At 39.4% G+C, this 24,317-nt stretch overlaps 2 protein-coding genes across 7 annotated transcripts in view; one reads left to right on the forward strand and one right to left on the reverse strand.

Moving 5' to 3' along the window:
- The window catches only part of LOC102753466 (24-hydroxycholesterol 7-alpha-hydroxylase), a 71,611-nt gene extending 68,486 nt beyond the window's left edge, over positions 1 to 3,125 (reverse strand). Inside the window, 1 exon segment of the mRNA XM_006776413.2 lies at positions 2,682 to 3,125. Coding sequence (XP_006776476.2) covers positions 2,682 to 2,858 — 177 coding nt within the window. The 5' untranslated portion in view covers positions 2,859 to 3,125.
- A 155-nt stretch (positions 3,126 to 3,280) lies between these two features.
- On the forward strand, positions 3,281 to 23,956 carry SLC25A27 (solute carrier family 25 member 27). Of its 6 annotated transcripts, none has more exons than XM_015572206.1 (10): positions 3,281 to 3,595; positions 6,150 to 6,341; positions 8,369 to 8,453; positions 8,983 to 9,105; positions 10,305 to 10,319; positions 11,011 to 11,123; positions 11,460 to 11,544; positions 15,577 to 15,669; positions 16,447 to 16,549; positions 21,675 to 23,956. In XM_015572206.1, exons 1-10 carry the CDS (start codon positions 3,490 to 3,492, stop codon positions 21,744 to 21,746), a joined length of 987 nt encoding a protein of 328 aa, XP_015427692.1. In that variant the 5' UTR covers positions 3,281 to 3,489; the 3' UTR covers positions 21,747 to 23,956. The 6 variants fall into 6 exon arrangements, 5 of the variants coding, with proteins under 5 accessions (XP_015427692.1, XP_015427693.1, XP_006776477.1 ...); XR_001515998.1 differs by lacking the exon at positions 21,675 to 23,956 and adding an exon at positions 15,915 to 15,981 and having other exon boundaries at positions 3,283 to 3,595; positions 16,447 to 16,533; XM_015572207.1 differs by having other exon boundaries at positions 3,283 to 3,595; positions 6,150 to 6,337.
- Positions 23,957 to 24,317: the final 361 nt, after the last annotated feature.

The following is a 24,317-nucleotide window of genomic DNA, read 5'->3' on the forward strand; positions in this document are numbered from 1 at the left end:
CATTTTTGGCACACGTGCCAGGGGTTGCCCACCCCTGTACTAGAGGCTCAGTTATGAGGCTTGATTTGTGAGATTGGGCCAAAACCAGCTCGCTGACATTCCCTGAGGGGTCCCGGATTGCAAGAGGGCACAGGCCAGGCTGAGTGACCCCACTGGTGCAGGATCAGGACTGGGGAGGGATGCGGGAGGTTGGCCAGCTGGGGAGGTACCACACGAGGGCTCCAAGGTGTGCCTGGCCCATCTCACTCAGTCCTGATCAGCCAGACCCCAGCAGCAAGCTAACCTACCAGTTGGAGCGTCTGCTCCCTGGTGGTAAGTGCACGTCATAGCACGTGGTTGAGTAACCTTAGCATATCATTACCCTATTATGTTTTAATTGGTTGAACGACCAACTTGTCAACTGGACACTTAGCATATATAGGATAACCCCCAAAATATAAAATCCACAAGAAAGTAATTAACAATCACAGGCAAGCCCTCATTGCAAAAAACTACACGTAATTTCTGAAAGAAATTAAGTAGCTAAATTGAGAGATATACAGCATTCAAAGAATAGAAGAATTAATGTTGTTAAAAAGTCTATTCTCCTCTAATTTTTCTACAGTTTTAACAAACTTCCAATCATAATTCCAGCAGTCTTTATAATAGAAATTGACAAGCAAATTTTAAAATTTGTATTAAAATTCAAATTTAAATCTTGAATGTCAAGGCAATTACAAAAAAATATATAGATAACTTTCACTACCTGATTTAAAGACTTACTATAAAAACAGTATTTAAGACAATTCAATGTTCATAAAGGAGTGGTCATATAAATCAATGGAATAGGAGAGAAAAGCTAGAAATAGAACTACACATATACAGTCAACTAATTTATGAAAAGCTGCAAAGGCAATGAAGGAAAGGACATGAGGAAAGTCCTTCAAGAAATGATGACCATACATCTGGACATACAGATCAGGGGGGAAATGAACCTCACCCCTTACTTATATCACACACCCACAAATTAATACAAAGTTGATCATAGCCCCAAATGAAAAATGCAAAACTATAAACTTTTTAGAAGAAAATAGAATAATCTTTGTGACCTTGATTGACCTTTTCAGACAAGCTTGTAAAAACATTCCCTAAACATTATCAAAATCATACTCCTAAGGAAGGCTATTTCCTATATGATATGCAAATCAACCTAATGGCAGAATGACTGGTCGCTATGATGTGCACTGACCATCAGGGGGCAGACACTCAACGCAGGAGCCCTGGGCGGGGCTCATGGCTAGGGAGCGCAGTGGCGGTGGCAGGAGCCTTTCTCGCCTCTGCAGCAGCGCTAAGGATGTCTGACTTCTGGCTTAGGCCCACTCACTGGGGGAGCAGACCTAAGCCATCAGTTGGATATCCCCCGAGGGCTCCCGGACTGTGAGAGGGCGCAGGCCAGGCTGAGGGACACACCCCCCCAAGTGCACGAATTTTGTGCACCGGTCCTCTAGTGTATATATATATAAAAGGCTAATATGCAGAGTGTCCCCTCAGGAATTCGACTGGGAGACTGGGAGTTCAATCGCTATGACGTGCACTGACCACCACAAGGCGGTGGGGAATGAAGAGAGGAAGGCCCCGGCCAGCAGCGAGAAGGCCCCGATCTACCCTGATTGCCAGCCAGGCCTAGGGACCCCACCCGTGCACAAATTTCATGCACCGGGCCTCTAGTGGGAAATAAAGGAGAATTTATTTTAAATATACTGTTTTGCATCTATTAGACTAGCAAGAATTATGGTTCCTTGTGTGGGCCAGGATAAGAGGAGCTAGGCAGTCCCCTACCTACACTCAAAAGAAAAGAAAAAGTGTATACTGTTAAATCCTTTTGCAAGGGTAAAATGGTAACATAAGCAATGTAAATGTTCATGTTCTTTGGGCACTTCCATTTTTAGAAATTCATTCCGAGGAAACAATCAGCTAAGTGCAAAAAGCAACACACACACACACACACACACACACACACACACACACACTATATGTATGTATACACAACCCCCGCCCTCCACCCCCAGAATGTTCAGTGAAGTGCTGGTTGAAATAAATAAAAAAGTTGGCAGTTTTCTATAAACTCTTTTTGCAAGATATACTATATTTGAAAAAGTACAAAAACATCTACTACAACAACCATCGCTAATCTTCTTAGTGCCCAGGGAAAACTGATTTCATCATCAGTAAGTAATAACAGCAGTCGAAAATACGGGGCCAGCAAAATTTGTAAAGACCAAGTTTGTAAGCAATTTTTTTTTTACAACAAACTCCTATTTCGATACTAATTTACTATGCGTTTTCATAAATTGAAATTACACTTGTCTTTCCCAATTACTGCAAGCATTTACTTAATATGTATACAAAGGATTTTTTAAAGATGAAGTAATTAGCACTCATCATAGGTTGCATCCCATAGTGTCTGCTTCCCAAAAGGCAGTTAGTTGCAAGCTGCACTGTACTTCATAACTGATAAAAATCTATTTGGTTTTTAAAAACCATGCATAGGACATAGCTGTAGGTTGAGGAATGCATAAATGACTAGATCGTTTGATGGCAGCAAGTATGCCCTCAATTACATTACATTTGAGATCCAATGAAAGAAAATAAAAAAGTAAACATTACCTTCTCCGGTAACCCCACCTGCTAAGGCCTCTTACCTTGATTCTTGCTTCCTCTATAAATTCTAGAGGGGCTTTCCCAAACTCAAATGCAGCTCCAATCCAAGGAATCCAGCCGCTGATGCACGGGGGTCCGCTCCAGTTCTTCCATTGAAGAAATAACAAAAGAGCAACGCAACCTAGGATTATAAGTACTGACGGGAAAATTAGTTCCATGTTTTTGTCTAGCACCTTCCAGAATCAGAGAGGAAAAGTCCTGCTGCCATGGCACTTGTTCCTTCCCTCTGCGAATCGGGAGCACCCACCGGACCTCGCAACCTTTCCTGCTGCAACTTTTGCAGTTTCCTTTGCCTTTCTAACTGTAGTCGCCTTTCCCCGCCCCAGTGTTTAGATGACTTTTGCATCATCGCTCCCTCCCACTTCTCTTTCAGGTCTTGGCCAACCGGTTCGTCGTGCTGAAGCTGGACCCAGGTCGAAGGGCGGGTTCCGAATGGCCAAGAGGGGGAAAAAAAACAACCCACGCGTTGTTGCCATGGATACCGGGGCCCAGCGAGCGCGTAGATTGCGGCCAATCAGAGAACGCGGCCCGAGAGGCGCAGAGTGCGGAGGACTACATTTCCCAGAAGCCTCGCGGGCTCCGCGTTGTTTATCCGTTCTCAGTCCGCTGGACCACTCGGTCCTGGGGTTGTTAGGAAGGTTGCGAGTTCCAGGGGCCGAGCCAGAGAGGGACGCGGACTCCGCCACGCCCTTGGTCGGTTGAGGAGAGGCCGCCCTGGCCAGGCGGCACGCCAGCTGTGGCGCGCGCGCCGGCCGGAAGGGGTGCATTGTCGTCCTGTCCTGCTGCTGAATGTCGGTCCCAGAGGATGAGGAGAGGCTTTTGCCGCTCGTCCAGAGATGGCCCCGAGCGAGCAACTTCGTACTGTCGGGCTGCGCGGCCACCGTGGCCGAGCTAGGTACCCGGACGCCCACTCCTGGGTCTCTCCCGCCGGTCGTTGTGGCGCCACCCTGGAAAGGGGTGGCATTGGGGGAGCGGGGAGGGGAGGGAGGAGCGGTAGGGCCAGCAGATGGCTCCGTTCCCGGTGTGTGCAGTCGGCGAGGTTGCGCCCTGACCTTCCCCACGTGTCCCGCAGATGTGGCGGGGTGCGGGCAAGGCCAGCTTTGTGTGGAGGAGGGATCGGGGGTCACCAAGGTCCTTGCTTTCCAATTTCGTCTCCCTCGAAGGTGTGCAGTTGTACCAAAACGTGTACTTTTAGGAGCTTCCTCTTAAGGCATCATTTTCCCTTTAGTGAGGATGACCTTTTGAAAAACAAAATCCACTTTTCATCCTTATTGAAATAATCTCTTGGGTGTATATTCTTTTTTTAAAAACTTATCTTTACTATTGAAACTATTACGTATGTCCCTGTGATTTATATTCTTATACAGCCTCGCTACATCACTGTCTTTTGGGTCCAAATTGTGGAACCAACTTGTGGGACTTAAGTTATTAACCTGTCACACTTAATTGAGCCTGTACTCAGCATCTGCCAGTTGGCCACTTGGAGCTTAACTCATCTACTGTGTTTACCTTGCAGGATTCTGAGAAGTCAAAAATAAATAAATACTAAATCCAAGGCAAGACCCCCAATAATCGTGTTGTTATTATTATAATTACTGCAATGCTAGAGACTGTGGAGATGTAGTTTAAAAGGCCCAGTTCTGACCTTACAGGCTGCTGGCGAGACATGCATTCTTATAATGAAGGTATTGTTAGGTATCATAAGAGCACAGAGATGAGCAGGTACCTCTGTGTAAGCAAGTCAGGGAAACGGAAGGCCACCTAGAGCAGACTGAGGATGCCCTCACAGGAGCAGGTAGTGTTTCTTCCAAGGATTTTGTGAGTAGTGCCTGCCATTCCCTGTGAGGCCTTCACTATGCATTTTCCGATGAGCCTTTCATTTTGTTGCCCATTTAAAACAAACAAAAAGTAACAGCTCTGATGTGTTATCAATTGTACATGTTTGCTCTGTTCTACAATGAGTTTAGTTTGTCTTTCCAGCCCAGCCAGCTCATTATCTGTTGTTCCGCCCTTTGTGCTCATCCACTCTTGCCCTTGGAACCTTCTCCTTTTTTCTCTGTCCACTCAAAACTGATGGAGTATTACTTTCATTCATTGTTTTTACTGAAATATAATTGATCAACTTTTTTTTTAAATTTAAAAGCAGATTGCTGAATGATTAGCTATATTTCCAGGTGGGTCTTTTGTTTTGTTTTTGTTTGTTTTGTTGGTTTTTTAAAATTTATTTAAACTGATGTTTCCCCCTCTGACCAAAGGCTTTTGTAAAGGAGCATTTCTTCTGTTAAAAATTCACGGAGAGTTGTGAGGAGGCTGGAATGGGAGGAGGGAGAATCAAAACATGAGATGGTTCTGAGTGCAAAACAATTTAGGATCAGAACCTGGAGCATGATTTAAGTAACGAGCAAGAAAAACAGATTTGTTTTGAGAGTCATAAGCTATGCTCATATAGAGGCTCCTATGTCTTAAGACTTTTCATATTTCATATTTCAGTAAAGCATTGCTTGAATCCTCTGTATGTTAATTACTTGTTTTAGGAAGCTATCAGCAAGATATAAATTTTTCCAAAGACCAGTGGTAAGATTTAATATTCTCTTCCACTCTGTTTTCTTTTGGAAGGACATAGCTATGGTTTTGTATCAAGTGGGAGTCCTTGAAAAACTTCTGTAATGTTAGCAATGTTCATGAACTTAACTGAATCTGGTCATCTCAGTTATTTGGGACATTGTGTATATAAAGTTATGAGCTTGATATTCCTACTCTGGCCTAGCTAGTGCCGCCCTGTCTCAAGGTAAAAGGCCTATAATTCAAAATGTAATCATTAGAAAAATAATTTTCAAAGGCAGTTGGTACTTGTAAGGAGGCCATGCATAAAAATTGTCAGTGCTGGAAAAACAATATGTGCTTTAATACAAGGCCAATGAGCATGCCATCCTCATATACAGAAAATGACATTATAAACTCCTTATTGCATCTTCTGTATCTCGAACAAGTTAGTGAGTTATCTGCTTGTGAACATCATCTATGAAATTATAGAATTTAGCTTCATCTGGCATTCAGAACCTAGCACAAGTTATACAGTATTCTGAAAGTCACAGTAGATCTTAATCACAATTACAGTCAAGAGAACATTACAGAATATGGATACCTGAATTATAACCATTGGAAAGCAAAACTTAAGGACAAAAAATAGATTTTAGACTGAAATTTATGAACAAAAAGAACCCAAGGCCTGACACTTTTCCTCCTGGTGATTGGGATGTGCTCTGGAACAGTGGTTTGTAAATTTGGGAGCGCGTATGAATCAACTGATTTCCATAGCCGACTTTGATGTACTCTAAATTTGAGAATCACTGATGTTGTGACTAAAGTGTTAGTCCTGTGATTTTAGAATTGTTTGTTTCTCTGATTATTGTGAGTTTCCCCCTCATTTTGTATTTTTTTTGTATTAGCAACCTTTCCCCTCGATCTCACAAAAACTCGACTCCAAATGCAAGGAGAAGCTGCCCTTGCTCGGCTGGGAGACAGCGCGAGAGAACCTACTCCCTACAGGGGCATGGTGCGCACAGCCCTGGGGATTGTCCAGGAGGAAGGCTTTCTGAGGCTTTGGCAAGGCGTGACACCTGCCATTTACAGACACGTAGGTATTTATCTTGATTCTGGCTGGTAAGTTTGTTTTGATTTCTGGGTTTGTCTCCTCTGCTTTTCTGTTTGGCTCTATCCAAAAACCAGCTCATTTTTTCTACTAATGTGATAAATGAATATATAGTCTCTTAAGAAGAACAAAATTAACTACCAGTTGTTATTAAGGAATTATTGCACTCAATTTTTAGAAATACATATAGAATTATTTAGGGATGAACTGTCATGATATCTGTAATATACTTTAAAGTAATTAAGAAAAAACACACAACACGAAGCAAATATGGCAAAAATGTTAGCACTTTATAAATCTGAATTGTAGATACTGAGGGAGTTATATATCATTTTCTCTACTTCTCTGTATGTTTCAAAATTTTCCTAATAAATTATTTTCAAGTTAAGAAAAAAAGCATAATTTATGTATTTATCTATTATGGAAACATTAAACACAAAATTAAAAATGTTTAGGTTCTTGAAAATTAAATATATTTGACCACAATTCCAAATCTCACCAATACGTTAGAAACCAGGCTACTCTGAAGAGACAGCAAGCAAGGATGACTGTCTGTCCAACTCCGGCAATAGATTAAATGCAAAGCAGGTGCTTTTTGTTGCCTGTTTCCCAGGCTACCTAACTAGCTAGCTATGTGGGCCTTTGGTCACTCTTAAAGGAAAATAGCGATAAGCACATTACAGCCAATGAGAGCACTTTTCTGCTCTGCTTCCCAAGTGGCACTCACAAAGATAGGAGGTGTTGAGTTTTCAGCTTGTGGACAGGGGAACATAAACTTGGCTTCAAACGGTGGTAGGGCAGTCCTAAGCAGTGGTTGGAGCATCAGCCCGAGTGCTGAAGGGTCACCCTGGTCAAGGGCATGTTACCCCGGTTGTAGGTTCAATCCGTGGCCTTGGTGGGGGCACATGCAGCAGGCAACCAGTCCATGTGAGAGCACATTGATCTCTCTCCCCCCCCTTCCCTTTCACTCTATAAAAAAAAAAAAAAAAATCAATGGAAAAAAAATCCTCAGGTGAGGATTGGAAAAAAAAAGTGGTAGGACAGGTGTGGCATTTTTCTCCTCTACATTCATCATGTTTCCTCAACTATTGAAGGGACCCTTGGTCAGAGAACCGCCCAGCAGTAACTTCCATCTTATTATTTTTAAAGCTTCAGTTTTTCAGATGAGTAAGTTAGAGTGTATTCATTAAGAACTATCCAGAAATGTACATTTGTATATTTTTGAATATCTTGAAACTGGCACTTTGTATATTTTTGAATATCTTGAAATATTTCATCAAACTTCCAGAAATATCAAGAAAAATTCTCTATATGAATATCATGTACTGATTTTAATGATTTTTACTTTTCATCCTTTAAAAAAATATTTTCTCCTTTGCTTCCCATTGTTTTGAATTTCACTTCTTTTCATGTGTATTTGTTGACCACCATATATGGTTTTACAGTTAAGCTTAATTTGATATATGTAACATGACTGTACTATAATAAATTATCCAATAAAGTTATACATGTTTATTGAATGAAAATGCCCACTGTTTACCCAGCTCTGTACTAGGGCATATAGGGTAATGAAAACCTCATGGTCTGATGAAAAGGTGAGCAAGAAAAGCAAGTCCATCTCTAATCAGTATGATAAATGCTGAATTAGATGTGTGCCTGTGTGGTTCTGTGGGAACACAGGGGAAGCAGCAGGTGCTATGACAGCCTAGAACACGGGAGCAAAGGTCAGAGAATATTTCTGGAAAAGTAGTTCTCTGAGTTGAGTTTTGAAGATCGGAGGAGTTAGCAAAGCAGAGAAGGGAGAATCCATGCAAGAAATATCAGCCAGCCGGTGAGAAGGCCTGAGGCTGGAAAAGGAATGCCTGTGAGGGGAACCACCAGGAAGTCCGTGTGCCGGAGGCATAGGCTGCATGAGGAAAAGAGCCAGCTGGAGAGGCGACCAGACCAGGTCAGAGGTCCTCGTATTTTATTAAACATACAGCTGAATCCACTTTTTTCATGCTCTCTCTTACACAGTGTACTCTGGAGGTCGAATGGTCACATATGAACATCTCCGTGAAGTTGTTTTTCGCAAAAATGAAGATCAGCATTATCCCCTTTGGTAAGTTTTGTTTTGAAAATAAGATGCTATTGCCCCTTTTATCCATTAGATTTACATAAAATTATGCATTGTACCGCAATTACCTCAAGTTACAGGCTAAAAATTATAAATATTAACAATTTAAGTCCAAATAATTGACCATTTACTACACTTTGTATACAAATGTATATACGTACATAAAATTTATATGTATTATTTAATATTTTAATATTAAAAATTGTTTTCGAGCACATTCTTTATTCCTTTTTCTACTGAGAATTCCTAGGCTTTAGAGTAAGACAGAGATGGGCCCAAATTCCTGCTCTTCCAACGTGCAACGTGGGCACACTATTTGAATTTCAACTCTGTGGTCCTTTAACCTTGCCCTCTGTAAACAGACACATCATCCACTTTCCTCTGATTTGTTTGGGTCTGTTCCTCATTTTGTCTTAAATGTCATAGGCAAGGGCTGTACCAGCGTGTTACTGTTTACTACAAAACTTATGAAATGAATAGTCATCTTTAAAAATGTATCTCCTTGTATAATCAGGAAATCAGTGATTGGAGGGATGTTTGCTGGTGTGGTTGGCCAGTTTTTAGCCAACCCAACAGACCTAGTGAAGGTTCAGATGCAAATGGAAGGAAAAAGGAAACTCGAAGGAAAACCACTGCGGTAGGTTCGCTAATTAACGCACACCTTTCTGTCCCCCTTCGCCACCGTCGTATTTTGAACATTTACCTAATGGACATAAGCATTTTTGTAATGCAGCATTCAGTAAAGACAGCAATTTTGACTCTCTTAATTTGGAAATTGTATGCATTAAGAGGAGAGCTAATGTGGATCTTTTCTTTGCATGATAAAGGTGCACATGCTCTCTACCAGACTAATTATGTGTGTGCTGCCTTTCCCAGCCCAGCGGCAATATACTAGTAAAGAGTTTGATCATTAAAATGTGCCCTGCTCTGAATCCTGATTTAGGGTGGCCTGGTGTTGTTGAAGTCAATTAACATTTCTAGTCCCTGCTTCTCTGACTTTACAAGGGGCCATCTCAGGTCTACCTGACAGTGAGACTGCCTGGCTCATAGGTGCCAAAAGCTTAGCTTCCTTCCCTTTCTCCCTGAAAGAAGGGAAATAGCAAAGTTGACCTTGCAAATGGTTCCTGCTTCCCTGTCCAGTCTGCTCCTCTTCTTTTTACCAAGTTTAAGGAAGTTTTGGGAGTTCGCTCCTGACCCCTGCTCTCTGCTCTGCTGCTCCCTGAGCTGACTCAGTGGAAAACAAGGTTGGGCTGGGGAAGAGCCTACACCACAGAGGACAAAGGGAAACCACTCTGATTTAACCAAGTAGTTCACGGAACCCCAGGGCCTATTTTGTCATCTGGCAACAGGGTCTAATTACTCAGTAGCAGGAAGAAGTGACGTGGCCTTGGTTGGATATATAGGGAGAGAACTAATTATTGGGATCCAGAAATAATCTGAATTGATTGCCTCAATTTTTTCCCTCTCTCATCTTTAATGTTGGAACTTTTTGGTTTGCTGTAGTAATAAAAAACATTGAATACTGTTATAAAGAATATGAATGTTGGGATCAGATAACCTGGTATTCAAATCCAGCCTTTACCACATTTTAACTCTGTAACCTTAGTCAATTTCCTAACCTCTCTAAGCTTTAGTTTCCTCAGATGTAAATTGGAGTTAATAATACACACTTCATAGAGTTTTCAAAAATGAAATGTACCATATATGTATAAAAAAAAGTCTGGTGCTTAATAAGTGTACAATAAATTTTAGCTACATTAGCCCTTTATGACCATACCTCCCATGTAGCATCGTAGCAATTATGCATGCCTAATAAATGCCATATTATCTTTTCAGTGTGACTCAGAAAGTGTAAGTCCTGAGCAAAAGCCACACAGCACAGCTAGTAAGTGGGAAAGGTAGCATTTGACTCCAGGTATTTCTAACTATATCAAATCCAGATCTTTATTTTATACCAAAGGTTTCCAGATTTGGCCCATGGTTCAGTACCATTTTTTTTATCTGTGGAAAGAAAAATAAGCAAAATAAGAATAAAATAGTAAATTTTGATAAAGCCAAAGTATTCTATTTTAAACTTCTTACGATAAGGTTGTCCTTCTTACTTTTTGGCCTAAAAATATTTCTTTAAAAGATTATGTGAGGATCATTGTTATTTGACGAAATTACAAAATTTGTAGGTCTCCCACAAAGTAGTAAAATGAACCAGAGATACAATAACTACTGTTCCCTCCTATAATTAATATGTGCACTGGTTATGTAAAATATCAAGAAAATAATTGTAATGTGTTCAAAAATTTGAGAAGAGGTTTACACAGTTTATAAAGATTTCCATTAAAATGATTAATTAAATGTTGGCCTTTAAAGGATTTTTAAGTTTATCTGGAAATTAGATTTCTGTGGATTGCTTTAATTTCTAACAATTCTGAGTGATTAAGATGCTATTTTACTCCAAATCATAACAGCTATATAGGCAAGCTTATCCAGTTGCATTCCATACAAAGGAATGCATGCAGCTTTTACATTCATTATTATTTTCCCTTAGATTTCGTGGTGTGCATCATGCATTTGCAAAAATCTTAGCTGAAGGAGGAATACGTGGGCTTTGGGCAGGCTGGGTACCCAATGTACAAAGAGCAGCGCTGGTGAATATGGGAGGTAATGGAAACTTCATTGAATTCTGAGAAGCGTAATAGCCTTAATAATTATTGGCACTCACCTCAGGAAAAATGAAAAATGTTATTATTTTTAAATAACATATACTGACAATAGCCTTCTTTTATGTTGTACTATAATTGAGAATTTTCCCTAGAGCATTTTCACTTTTTAGTATGGCATGTGAAAAGAATTTCCAAAAATAAGCAAATTGTGACAATAAAGATATAAGAGCAAATTATTTATAAGGTCTTCTCTCTGCTCCACACCTTCTCTAAGATTCAAAGACATTATTGTTGAATAAATAAATAGTTGTCTTCTTTTTCTTTCTATTGCCAGATTTAACCACATATGATACAGTGAAACACTACTTGGTATTGAATACAACACTTGAGGACAATATCATGACTCACAGTTTATCTAGGTAAGTGGTTGTTTTCGTTTTAGACTTTTTTTTTTTTCCTCAGATCACCTTTTCTTCCATATTTGACATACATTTTTTTTTTGTCTCTTTTGATTGGGAATCTAGGGATATCACACTTAGAGAAAGGTGATAGTATATTTATAAAAAGCAGTTTTCTTAAAGTTTGTTGCAGTTGAAATGGAGAAGACAGAGACGAAGTTGTAGAATGTTGTAGATTAAACTTCCCCAAATATTTGCACCTTGTTGGGACCCTGCCAGGGTCAGATTCTAATCATCAGCTCACCAGCTTGCTGAGCAGATATGTCTGAGCAGCTTCTATGTTAAAGGCACTGTCAGGGCCCTTGTAGTCAGTACAGACCATAAACCCAACCCCTTCCCAGGATGTTTACCAAGACAGAAAACAGGACAAAGCGTAAAAACACTGTACAGTAAGTGACTAGTTACTGTAGAGTTCGGAGGAGGGAGAAGTAATACCACTTGGAGGGGTTAGAATTAGATACGTGTCTTGAAGGGCTGCGCTTTTGATAAATAGAGACAGGAAGAAGAGCATTCCAGGAAGGAGTAATACGTACCTTTATCTCTGCAACAATTTCAAATATCCATTAGAATGAGTTATTTTATAGATATCTAATATCCTTCACATTATAGTGATTTTATTTAGCTCCTTATCTTGTTTCCAAATTCTAGAACCCTTTATGGTATTTGGACAACCCCAAAAGTATATCAATAGTACCAAACCAATGATATTTGGAGACATATAGGTACAGATAAAATGATTCCTAATTCAGGTTCAACTTAACTAAATATTCCTATGGTAGTGTTTCTTCATTCTTCCTCTTTTAAAATCAGCGTTGTCTTTAGTGTTGCTAGGGCAGTCTTTTTATATGTCTTTGCTTACTGTTCTTTCCCATGCCAAACTCTTACCCAGGTGTGTTCACAGTCTTCACCATACATTCTCTGGCCTCTTCACAGAGCACTGAGGATTTTAGGACTCCTTCCACTTTTACCTCCATCCCCATAAACATATGTGTGGTATCTGTAGTCACTCATACGTTTCTTTCCTCCACTATCTTTGTGCATGCTGTCCTCTCTGCCTATGAGACCTTCTTCACCAGTTTCTACCCAGTCAAGTCATCTTGAGACTTAGCTTTCCAGATGCTTGTCTGGACCAGTGTATGCTGTACTGTGGGAGCAGGTTAGTCAGGTCTTTCCGAAAGTCCCACGGTGATACCATCTCTGTTTCTTGTTTCTTTTACCTTATCTTTCTAACCAGATAGTCTTTGAAATCCCACACTTCTCACCTAAGATTCATGGATTTCCCAGCAGGAGTAAGTCTATTTAATGTACACGACTCCCAGATATACCTCCCGGATAATACCTTTTTTGGAAAGACTTGAAATTTCCAGCCAGTATATATTCTAGCCCTAATATGAAATAACTTAGCTTTATTATTCTCTAATTCAGGTTTTGAGAAAATGGGATGATTGGTATTTGGCTCATTGTTTAGCTCCACCCACTGGATCAGGTTTTTAAGTGCATTGCATGAGTATGTGTGGTATGTGAGGCAGCTCAAAGTTGCTTACTGTGAACGCAAATCTAAGTAGGTAAGTAGTGCTGTGTGATCTGAAAGTCGTGGATGCTGTGTCGTAGGATAAAATGAATGCTCACGAGTGCGTGAAGGGGACGGCATCTCTACAATTAGAGAGCTTTACGCAAGCCATCAACATCTGGGGAAAAGGAGTTCAATATGAAGAATAATAAAAATGGTGTAAGCTCTGGACTACACACTTAAACATGGTGAAAATGGCAAACTGTATGTTATGTATATTTTAGCACAGTTTTTTAAAATGGTGTAAGTAAAATGAAGTCCTGGAGTAGGGCAGGAGCCATAGAAGCTTGTGGCCAGGATTTGGATTTTCCAAAATCTTCCAGTGAGGTGGGAAGGCAGGTTACAAGGTATGTTAATAGGAGAAGCAAAAGAAAGATGGGAGTAGAATTAATGGTCAGGAAATTGTATAGAACAGAAAGACCAGGATAATCCTCTTTTTTGTTTTTGTAAAATCATGAGGCTATTATGTAAAACTGAGAAGGTCAGTCTCCGTTGTGTGAAGATTATATGTGAGCATGGTTATTTAGTTGATCCTGAAGAGTATCGCTGATTCTGACACAGGGCTGATGGGATATTTTAAACTAGTTTTGTATAGAGAACCATTGGTCTCCTAGAGAGAACAGAAGAATTGTCCAGTCACCTCTGTCCATTTTCACTTTCACTGTGTCCTCAGCCTCATTTTGGGCTATTACTAGCAAGGAGTGATAAAGGTCAACAGCCAAGTACCCATGCCCATCACGAGTAGCCTGACAAAATAAATCTCCTGTTATTGTCCTATCTTCTTACTTTGACTCTAGGTGTCATCGTACTTGAAGCTTTTTTAATACATAATTTGCTCTCTTTTAATGTTTATTTTTAAAAGATATCCAGCCAGGCCCTAACCGGTTTGGCTCAGTGGATAGAGCGTCGGCCTGCGGACTGAAGGGTCCCAGGTTTGATTCCTGTCAAGGGCATGTACCTTGGTTGCAGGTATATCCCAGCAGGAGGCAGCTTATCGATGTTTCTCTCTCATCGATGTCTCTAACTCTCTATCCCTTTCCCTTCCTCTCTGTAAAAAAAAAATCAATAAAATACATTTAAAAATACATACATATTTTAAAAAAGATATCCAGCCAGATCATACTGTGGCATCAAAACAATTTGATAAGAGGATGAGGCCATTAGCAGTTACATCCTAAGGTCTCTGTTTATTATTTCACACAATGTTCCTTTCTAGCTTTCCATTACCCAAATATAAGCTACTCTCTAGGCTTCCATGATCCCATACTGTGGACTCAGCTGCCAACTTCTGGACTTTGGGCCTCTGTTTTCTGTGATCAGGTTGGCCACCCCTCTTCTCATCCGATGTCTTTCTCTTGGAAAACTTTAAGTAGTTAATGAGATGTCTGTTTATGAAATTTTGATTATGTTCCTGTATTCTCTCTCTCATGTCTGTACACATCACGAACTTATAGTGGTTTCTTAATTTTTCAGTCACTCATTTACATCCTCTTGATATACTATGCAGTTGACATCCATTTTGTCTCTTTGGAATAATTGACAAGAAACCTTTAACAAGGAATGATTAACCTTGTTGGGTAAAGAGAGAGTGGTAAGTAGAAACTCCTCTCAGACCTTGTGCCTGAGCATAGATTGAAGGAAAAACTGGGAATTTTCCAATTATATGGGGAGCGCGGCATTCCAAATGAAAGAATTAAAGGCATGGAGGTATTGGATAGTGGTGGTAAGTACAGAGAACTACACTTAATTATAGCATTAGAGCATAATGCGCAGAGAGAGAATACCTGGAATAAAATCAGACTCCTTCAATGGCCTTCATGGGCTGAACTCCACTTCTTTAGTCCTTCATCTGGATGGACCCTCTTGAGGATGCAGCCACGTGGTTGCTTTCCCCTCTGACACACCAAGAGTATTCCTGACTCAGGGCTTTTACTGTGCTCTTCCTCCTGCTTGCAATGCTCCTCCTCCAGGTATTCACATAGACACTTTCTTCTCTGCTGCGCTCCCTTCACGTTACCCCATTTTATTTTTCATAGTGCTTATCAGCACCTGACATTACTCATTTTTTCTGTTTCTCTCCACCAGTGGAGTGTACGTGCCTCAAGGGCAGGATCTCATCGTCTTGTTCTGCCTATCCCCAGTAGGTTTTCAATGTATAATTGTCTTGTTTCCTTTTTAGTGGACTTTTGTATAAGTCATCCACTGACTACTTGATTCAGGCTGTCCAAAACATTCTTTGGTTTTTCCTTTTTTCTACCTCTTTAATGAATTTAGCATTTATTTTAAGCTAAAAGAGCATTATTATGAAAGATATTATAGTAATTTATTTAGTATTCTATTCTTCCTAAATGTTAAATTCCCTTTTATTAAAATTTATAAACTGATACATATTATCATGCAATTTCATCTATTTGTATTTATAGTTTCTGTTCTGGACTGGTAGCTTCTATTCTGGGAACACCAGCTGATGTCATCAAAAGCCGAATAATGAATCAACCACGAGATAAGCAAGGAAGGTAGGTAGAAAGTCTTCAGTGTCCATATGTCTGAATGTCTGTAATAACATTATTCTTTAAAGATGCTTCCCTGTTTATTCTTGATAGAAATGTATTTGTGTGTTTGTGTGTTCAACCAGGAAGTTGTTTTTATGCAATTACTTGCTCTTTGTCTGATGAAAAAGTACTGTGCCTTTGGGGAAATGAGCTAATTTAACAATCATATTTAGACAAAAGATATTTATTGTGACTTTATTGTTTTCAAGGAGGTTTTGAAAACATAGTCTGCTGAGAATTTACAGAGTACTTTCTTCAGAAGCTTATGACTTACAGGTAACATGGAGAATTTGATCTGACATAAAACAGTATTTTCTCTCTGGAAGAGATCAGGTAGAGTGAATTCTAAGTATAAAACCAAGGGTGGGATGAATCAGAAGAGTCAACCTTAAAAATATCTTTAAACTCAAAAAGGTGATCTATATACAGCAGGTCTTCAAATAATGTCATTTCATTCAATGGTGTTTCCTTATAATGTTGATGAGATGCCGTAGGAATTTAATGCTTGTTTCTATCAAATAGCTTGTGGTGAATGGGTTTTGTGAATACACCATTTTGCTTGAAGTCGCAGAACCTATCAACATTAAGTGAGGACTTACTGTATACAGAACCACAAATAGTATTTGTTCTAAACGAGCAGGAAATATTTAACTTAAAGCAAGTTTCCTTAGTCTATTTTTAATTTATATTTATTTATTCTCACACAAGAAATTTAACAGAATTGTCTTCTTTCCTTTTCAGGGGACTTTTGTATAAGTCGTCCACTGACTGCTTGATTCAGGCTGTCCAAGGAGAAGGGTTCATGAGTCTGTATAAAGGCTTTCTACCATCTTGGCTGCGAATGGTAAAGTTAGGTCTTTCCTTCTGTTGTTTTTGTTTTATTTGTACTTAAATTACTCTTAATCTATAAGTATTTTCCCTTTTCTCTTCTGGCATGGCTCTGCCCTCAAACCACAGTTCTTTCTTTTTGTTATCTTTGACTTCTCATCAGAATTCTATTACCTTCTTTGGTAGATTAAAGTAAAATAATTCAGTTATATACAGAAATTAATAGATTGATACTCTGTTGTTATAAAGCCAGTGGATAGATTTTTCTGCATTGTGAAGCCTTTAGTAGTCTATTTAGCCAAAATATTGTCATTTTGGACACATGTACTGATTTAATACTGAAGATCATTCCTACGGAAATGCTAATGTTTCAAACAAAATTTGTTAGTTTGATGGCACATGTTGCATTACCCATTCATATTTATTATCACAAAATTCTGCTTAGTAAGAAAGCATTTTGTCATTTTTATTTGGTTTTAATGTTATTTATTTTTAGAATTAGATGCTTATTTAAGAAACATAAAACTATATTAAAAACAAAGTACCCAAATATTTTGTAAGTTAGAAAATATTTGAAAGAATGGCTGAGTTGTGGGTTTTGAAATTCAAACAATCAATAATTTACACCATATAATATTAATTGAGTGCCTATGCCTTGCCAAGCCCTGGACTCAGAGTGTGGCTTTGGGACAAATGGAAGATTCTCGGCCCCTGTCCTAGTGCTGGAGCTTTTAGTCTAAGTGAGGAAAGCATTGAATAAGAAGCTAGGAGTGATGGGGAGTAGGAGAAAGTGCATGGTGTTGTGGGACTTTATAGCAAGTAAGTGTAGCCTAGGCTGAAAGATTAAGAAAACTTTTTTGGAGAATGGACTTTTGAACTGAGAGATGAGGAACGAGTAGTACTTACCCTAGTGAAAAAGGCAGAAAGGATCATTTTAGGTGGAGGGAATAGTTGGAGTGGATGGAGAACATGATGAGTTCAAGGAACTGCAGGAAAACCCGTTGGTCAAGGCCCAGGGATATGGAGGACAGCAGCACAGGCTGAGGCCAAAGGGGCAGGGACCAGACTGGAAAGGGCCCCGTGATCCGTAAGAGTGAGGGCACCAACTGGACGACGTGTGTTTTTAAAAAGAGCATTCTTGCTGCCATGTGGTTCTGGAAAAGCCTAGGAGTAGTGATAGATGAAAGGTAGTGATGGCTCAGACTAGAGTATAACAGTGGGGACAAGAGAAGATAAATTTTAAAAATATGTAGAAGACAGAAATGTGGCTGGAGAAGACAAAAGTACGGCTTCACTCACAGATTCTACCCTAACAGATGATGTAATAATTTCCTAAATGGGATCATTTGCAGGGAAGAAGATTTTGTGGTACAATAACAAGTTTAGTTTTAAATGTGTTAAGTCTGAAAACATATCTAGATGATTACCTTCACATATTGGTCTGGATCTTGGACTACGGGGATGGAGATTTAGATCTGAGCACCCTCCACATCTAGATGGTCATAGAAGCTTTGGGAATAAATGATGTCACCCAGGGATGGTATCTACCTATTAACATTTTAACTGCCAAAGCCATTGCCAATATCTGATACAAAAGTGTACCCAAGTTGTAAAACATTACTTTGACTGTCTTAGATCAGAGGTTCTCAACCTGTGGGTCGCGACCCCTTTGGGGGTCGAACAACCCTTTCACAGGGGTCGCCTAAGACCATCGGAAAACACATACATAATTACATATTGTTTTTGTGATTAATCACCATTCTTTAATTATATTCAATTTGTAACAATGAAAATACATCCTGCATATCAGGTATTTACATTACGATTCATAACAGTAGCAAAATTAAAGTTATGAAGTAGCAACAAAAATAATTTTATGGTTGGGGGTCACCACAACATGAACTGTATTAAAGGGTCACGGCATTAGGAAGGTTGAGAACCACTGGTCTAGATTATACCTTGAAATAATCTTACGTCTGTGGGTATTTCTTATTGGAAAGGAAGATTTTTATTTGGCCTGCAGGAACCAGGCACTATTATAAGTGCTGGTAACACTAAGGGATAAGATGTTCACTTTTTGTACTAGAGGAGGTTACATTGTGATGGAGAAGATAGATATTTAAAAGTATAGAAATAAAGCTAGTATTACCAAAATCACTTGGTAATTTGGATACCTTGGACAGGGCAGGTGGTTAACCAGTGGAGTTGGGGCATTAAAGTCAGTCAGCCTGGCTCCAGAGGACATAGTCTTATTTAGGAGGTTATATTAGTGCTTTGCCAGTGGTATGGCCAAAACACTGTGGGAACATGAATAGTGGAGTAAAAATGGCTTTAACTGTTTAGGACACCATAAAAGCCTTCACAGAGGTGATAGCTGATCTAAGCTTTGAAGGATTAGTAGGCATTTGTCAAGAGTAACATGGGTATCAAAGAAAGGTAGCATGGGCATCAGGTCACGTGTGGGCCTGGTGTTGGGAGAACCGCAGAAAATTCATCGTGGCTGGAGAACAGGCTTCACAGGGCAGTGGTAGAAGAGAGTTCTAGAGAAGTACTTAAGGACTCAGCTGAGAAGGGCCTTGTTGGTCAAGTTCTGTAATTTAAGTGTAATCCTGCGGTTAGCAAGCAGCTGCTAAACATGGGAGCAATGAGCTTGGATTTGTTTGGGGACAAGATTACTTTGACATCAATGAATAAGATAAATTAAGGCCAAGATACAGGAAAGGAAGTTTTGGCAGTGATACAACCAGCAGATGATTGTAGAAATGGAGAGAAAACAACATTCTAGGGACACTTATGGTTAACTCTATAGGACTTAGTAACTTATTATAGGTAGAAGGTGCGGGAGGGAAAGAGGAAATAGGACGTCTAGTTTTCTGGTGTGGGAGACTATGAAGCTGGGGGAGAACATTGGTGATAAATAAAATCAGGGTCAGGAAGAGTGAGGGGCAAGAAGAACATCCAAGGACCAAGAAATACTGAGACCACATAGATAACAACAACAAAATGAGTACTTAATATATGCCAGCCTCTAACCTCAGCTCTCTACACACATTAATTATTTTTTTTAAAGTCCTACAAGAATCTATTAAAACAGGAGGTGTTAACCTCATTTTTCAGATGAGGCAACCATGGCTCAAAGTATAAGAAACTTGCTCAAGTTCATATTACTCGTGGCAAAGCTAGGAATTGACTGTTCAACTCTAAACCCATGCCTGTGAATAATGCAGTATACTGAGTGTCTCAAGATCCTACAGCTAGTTTTAGAAGCTTTAAAAGAAAAGAGAAAGTGTGTAGCAATAGAGAGCCTTGTTACCAGAGAAAGGCTGGTGAACCACCAGAGATCACCAAGGTGACATTGGCCTGTTGAACTGACATAGTGCATGACCCTGACCTTAGAAACCTGACTCATGAGTATGTCCAAGAAGATTGGCCTTGAAATTGATGAGTGAACCACAGTATCACCTCAGTCACATTGAGAAACACACATAGCCAGTGATTCAGATGCTGAGGTCCTCTGGACAGCGTGCTTCCTCCTACATTGAAGCAGTAAGGGAGCCAAGTTACAATCAGAAGATCGCTTGCTGAACACAGAATATTGATGAGGAAGAGCCGTTTGTAATCTTAATACTTAAAACTATCAACTCAAGAGCTCTTATGTATTCAGCTCCTCAGTAATAGGCAAGGAAAAGGACTCTGCTGTTTTCCCAAGAGTGATGGCAATTGGTAGAGCAGAGCAGGCAACATGGGTGCATATATACTTGGATTTTTTTCAGTGGTACAGCTGTACCAGTGAGGAAGAAAACTAGTAAATATGCACTACCCACATATACACCTGCACAGAGGCTCAGTGTACCCCATTTATATACTACCCAAGTTGTCTGGCTGTGTGGTCTCCCTCTTTAACTTCTGTTCAAAACCCAGCTGAACTCAATCTCAATCCTTTCCACCAGGTAGAGGCAATATGACCTCCCTTTGCTCAATCCCTGATTAATATACTACATTTCATTTGCATATAGTTTGGCTGCTATGTCACTAACTTGAGGAAGAAGTCTAATGACCAGAGCAATTAGGAATAAATGCATAGTCTATTCTTAACTAAGGCCTCTGCTCCTTGCTCCATCTACAGTTATGTTCGTGGTTCACTTCATTGTTATTGTCACAAGAATATGATGTCATCACAGCTTCGCATTATTTTGCGTCTGTCTTCAGACATTGAACTGACCCAGATGTGGTCTCCTAAATCTACTCTATAGTAAATTCTCAGTCTATCAATATACATTAATATTTCCAAACACATTGACATATATATTGCTTTACAAACTGTCTAACCAAATACAGTCTATAGTCTAATTGCTTGAGTTTATATCTCTAGTTTGATATTGTTTCTCTCTGATCAACATTACCCATCACCTATGAACCAAACTATACAGGAATGGGATCCAAGGCACCCTTTCTCTAATGGTTACTTCCAATGTTTACTCTGTGATTTCCCTGTGTCTTTTAGCATTTTATCACTATTATTGAATAACCCTCATTCCCTTATGTGTAATTCCTTTTGGCACAGTTATAACTTCATTCAAGCTAGTCTTTCTGAGCTGTACGCTCTTCTCTATTTAACATGAATTCTTACACCCATTTTGTGATACCCTAGGTGTTGGTTTTGTGGCCTCTAAGGATATATTTTCATCTTCACTTTCAATCTTTAAGTGCCTCCTTGTCATCTCCGTATACACCAAATGTAGAGGAGCCAGCCTGGAATTCAGACGTGCTCAGCCTGAGCCATTAGGCAGTTGCATGCAGTAAAAAGAACTCTGGGATGGAGGCGAGAAGCCTGTAGTCTAGATCCACACCATGTTATTAGGCATTTGATTGCTAAGCCTCAGTGTCCTTGTCTGTAAAATGGGGATATCAACTACAAATTGTTCAGAGAAAATATATGACAGGAAAGTGTTCGGTGAGAAATAATGCTACATGAAAATATTTTGTGCATTATAAGGTGTTCTGCAAGGGCAAAATAAAAATATTAGTTTTTAGCCTAGGTAGATTCAAAATGACTTTGACGTTTAAAGATGTTATACATATATGTAGAATATTCAGAATTGCTTTGAAATGTGCACTAACTTCTTTGGTTAATCTTGCAGACCCCTTGGTCACTGGTGTTCTGGCTTACTTACGAAAAAATCAGAGAGATGAGTGGAGTCAATCCATTTTAAGCCCTTAAAGAGACGGTGTTCAGTATCAGTGAAATATGGGCATCTGCAACACCCCCCTATTATTTCTACCTCGTTAGGAAGACACCTTCCACTGCAGAGACTGTGATTTATAGGGGACAGCACTTTGTTTTTCTCTGGAAGCCCGAGTTCTCTTTGACTCCTCTTTGTTCAGAAGCAATCTGCGTGGATAACACAGGCCACCCAGTGGACCCAGCAGAGCACTTTCTAAAGACGAATGCAAGCCTGACCACTTCCCTTGGGAGATCTGACCTTTGAGACGTCGTTCTGTGCTGAAGAGAATAACAGGAGACGTGCCAGTGGGAGACAGCAGCTCAGTTCTGGAGTAGACAATAGGGATGGGGAAGAATACACACATACATAGTGACGAAGAAATATATTTAACCCGTTATGTCAGTATTTCCAATTGACACTTGATAATTCACTTTCCTGTTGTTGTTAACGTGCACATACTGTACATTACATAGAAGTGGATGAAAATTCATGAATAAATACTTTGAATTTCCCTAGTGTTGAAGGACGTTAATGTACCTTTTCTTGCCAGGTAGGATGAAAAAACTCAAGGTGGTAGGATGTTTGAATTTGAAGGAAAGAAGCTGCTTTCTGTCAGCACCCCGTGGTTAGTTAGACCTGTGTTAACTGGACAGCACTCCACGCACCTGCTGGGGGCTTCTGACAGCCACAGACTGAAGCTTGATGAAAACAGAGCATTTACTTTGTCCCATGTCCCACTACAACCTGGATTTGTTGCTAGCTCTCAAGAAACTTCAATATATTAAAAATTCAACTCACTTGATTAAAGTGCAGGTGGATAGATCTTTTTATAAAGCACCTTGTTATCATAAGCCCTTTAGTGGCAATTTAAAAGCAAGGCTGAGGTTAAGTCAGCCAGTTCTGACATGTACTAGTACCCTCTCTTGTTTCCCCTCCCCTAACACTGAGGACTCTAGAAAGAAAGAGAGCCAGAACTCAGAAATCACACTGAAGCTGTCTCTAGCCTGAATCTTACTCAGTTTGACAGAGCTTCCTGCCAAAAAGTGATAACTGCCTAGGATATAGTGATATCTCCCTCCAATCCCTCAATCACATCCATTTTCTAATTTTAGAAAGATGAGAGAGTTCTTCAGATTCACCCGTATCCACCTGCTCCCCCAGCACCAGACAGTGGGCATGTCTGGATGGATGGCTACAGTTATGGGTAAATGTTGTAACTGGCAAAATAGGAAAACTCAGAAAGCCCAGACCTAAGAAACCTGACCTTGAGGCTAACCAAACAATTGTTATGGACCTGGATGCTGTTGAAAAGGTTTACAAGTGCTCTGTGGTTGCACTAATGCATAATCACTGCCATTGAAGAGGGGAAATGTACTCTAAAATATATTTTCGTGTGATGTACTAACTTGCTGATTTTTCTGTACAGTTTGCATGAAATCTTTAGGTGGTGTCGTTTCCCACTGCGTTTGTCAATCTGTATGAATCGAGTTGTTAAATACATTTAAAATAATACTACGTAATTACATTCCCAAGTGTTCTGCATTAGAAACACTTGGAGAACTTCTGTTATTTTATGTTTTATAATTAAAATTAAGTAAAGACTTAATTTCTTATTATACTGGATCAGAAGAACTAGATGAAACTGTACCCTAAAAATATTTATTTAGCTTGATAAATAAATAAATAACACTGCTTCGGTTTTTCGGGTAAAAACGCTGCTTAAGTACCAAGATTCCTCTTTGGTACATGGACTCAACATGAGTGATTGGAATTTTTTAACCTGAAATGACTCCCTGGGGCCATCTGGTTTATCTCTTTCATTTTACATGTTAGAAAACTAAGGCTCAGAGACTTAGAGTTGTTCATGCTTGTAAGTTACTTAGTAACAGAGCCAGGATAAAAATAAAGATCTAATTACAACTAACAGCTATTGTACGGATTTTTCTTTATGGAACTTGTTGTCTTATTCATGTTAACTTCAGTTGCCTTTAGCGTAAATTTTAAAATGGAGTCGCCATGCTTTAGTTTGAACATTAAGACCCTCATACTCTGACCAAATCCTGTATATTTAACACATATAAGCCCATCACATTCACACTTTCCCAGGGGAATCATGTTCATTCATGTATTTTGGAACTTTGCTTTACTTTTACCAACTTAAAATCATCTTGCTCCTCTCCAAAATAATAAAAAAGAAAAAGGAATAAAAAGTTCAGTAATTTTGTGTTCATACTAAAAGACTTAACCATTTCAATCTCACATTCTTATATTACTTCAATATGTGGTTTTCACTTCAGAATTGGTAACACTTAACATCTGTTTCTTTTGCTTAACCTCCACATTTTTCTCTTCCCAAATCATTTTTTCTTGTTGAAAAAAATATATTCTTACTTTTAGTTATATAATATTTTATTCTTTATAAATGACTTAGCATATATATCTAAATAAAGAGATAATAGTTCCTAAATTTGCTTTTAGTAAGGAACAGTGTGTCTTTATCAAGTTCTCCAAATGTATATTTTATTGTGACTAGGGGTAGGACTATGTCTTTATGTCTTG

This window comes from Myotis davidii, unplaced genomic scaffold (genome assembly GCF_000327345.1).
Source record: "Myotis davidii unplaced genomic scaffold, ASM32734v1 scaffold167, whole genome shotgun sequence".
Classification (NCBI taxonomy): domain Eukaryota; kingdom Metazoa; phylum Chordata; class Mammalia; order Chiroptera; family Vespertilionidae; genus Myotis; species Myotis davidii.

Coding starts and splice junctions, on each gene's coding strand:
- SLC25A27 (XM_015572206.1), top strand. CDS start 3,490: ATGTCGGTCCCAGAGGATGAGGAGAGGCTTTTGCCGCTCGTCCAGAGA. Junction 3,596..6,149: donor GGCCACCGTGGCCGAGCTAG/GTACCCGGACGC, acceptor TTTTTGTATTAG/CAACCTTTCCCCTCGATCTC. Junction 8,454..8,982: donor GATCAGCATTATCCCCTTTG/GTAAGTTTTGTT, acceptor TTGTATAATCAG/GAAATCAGTGATTGGAGGGA.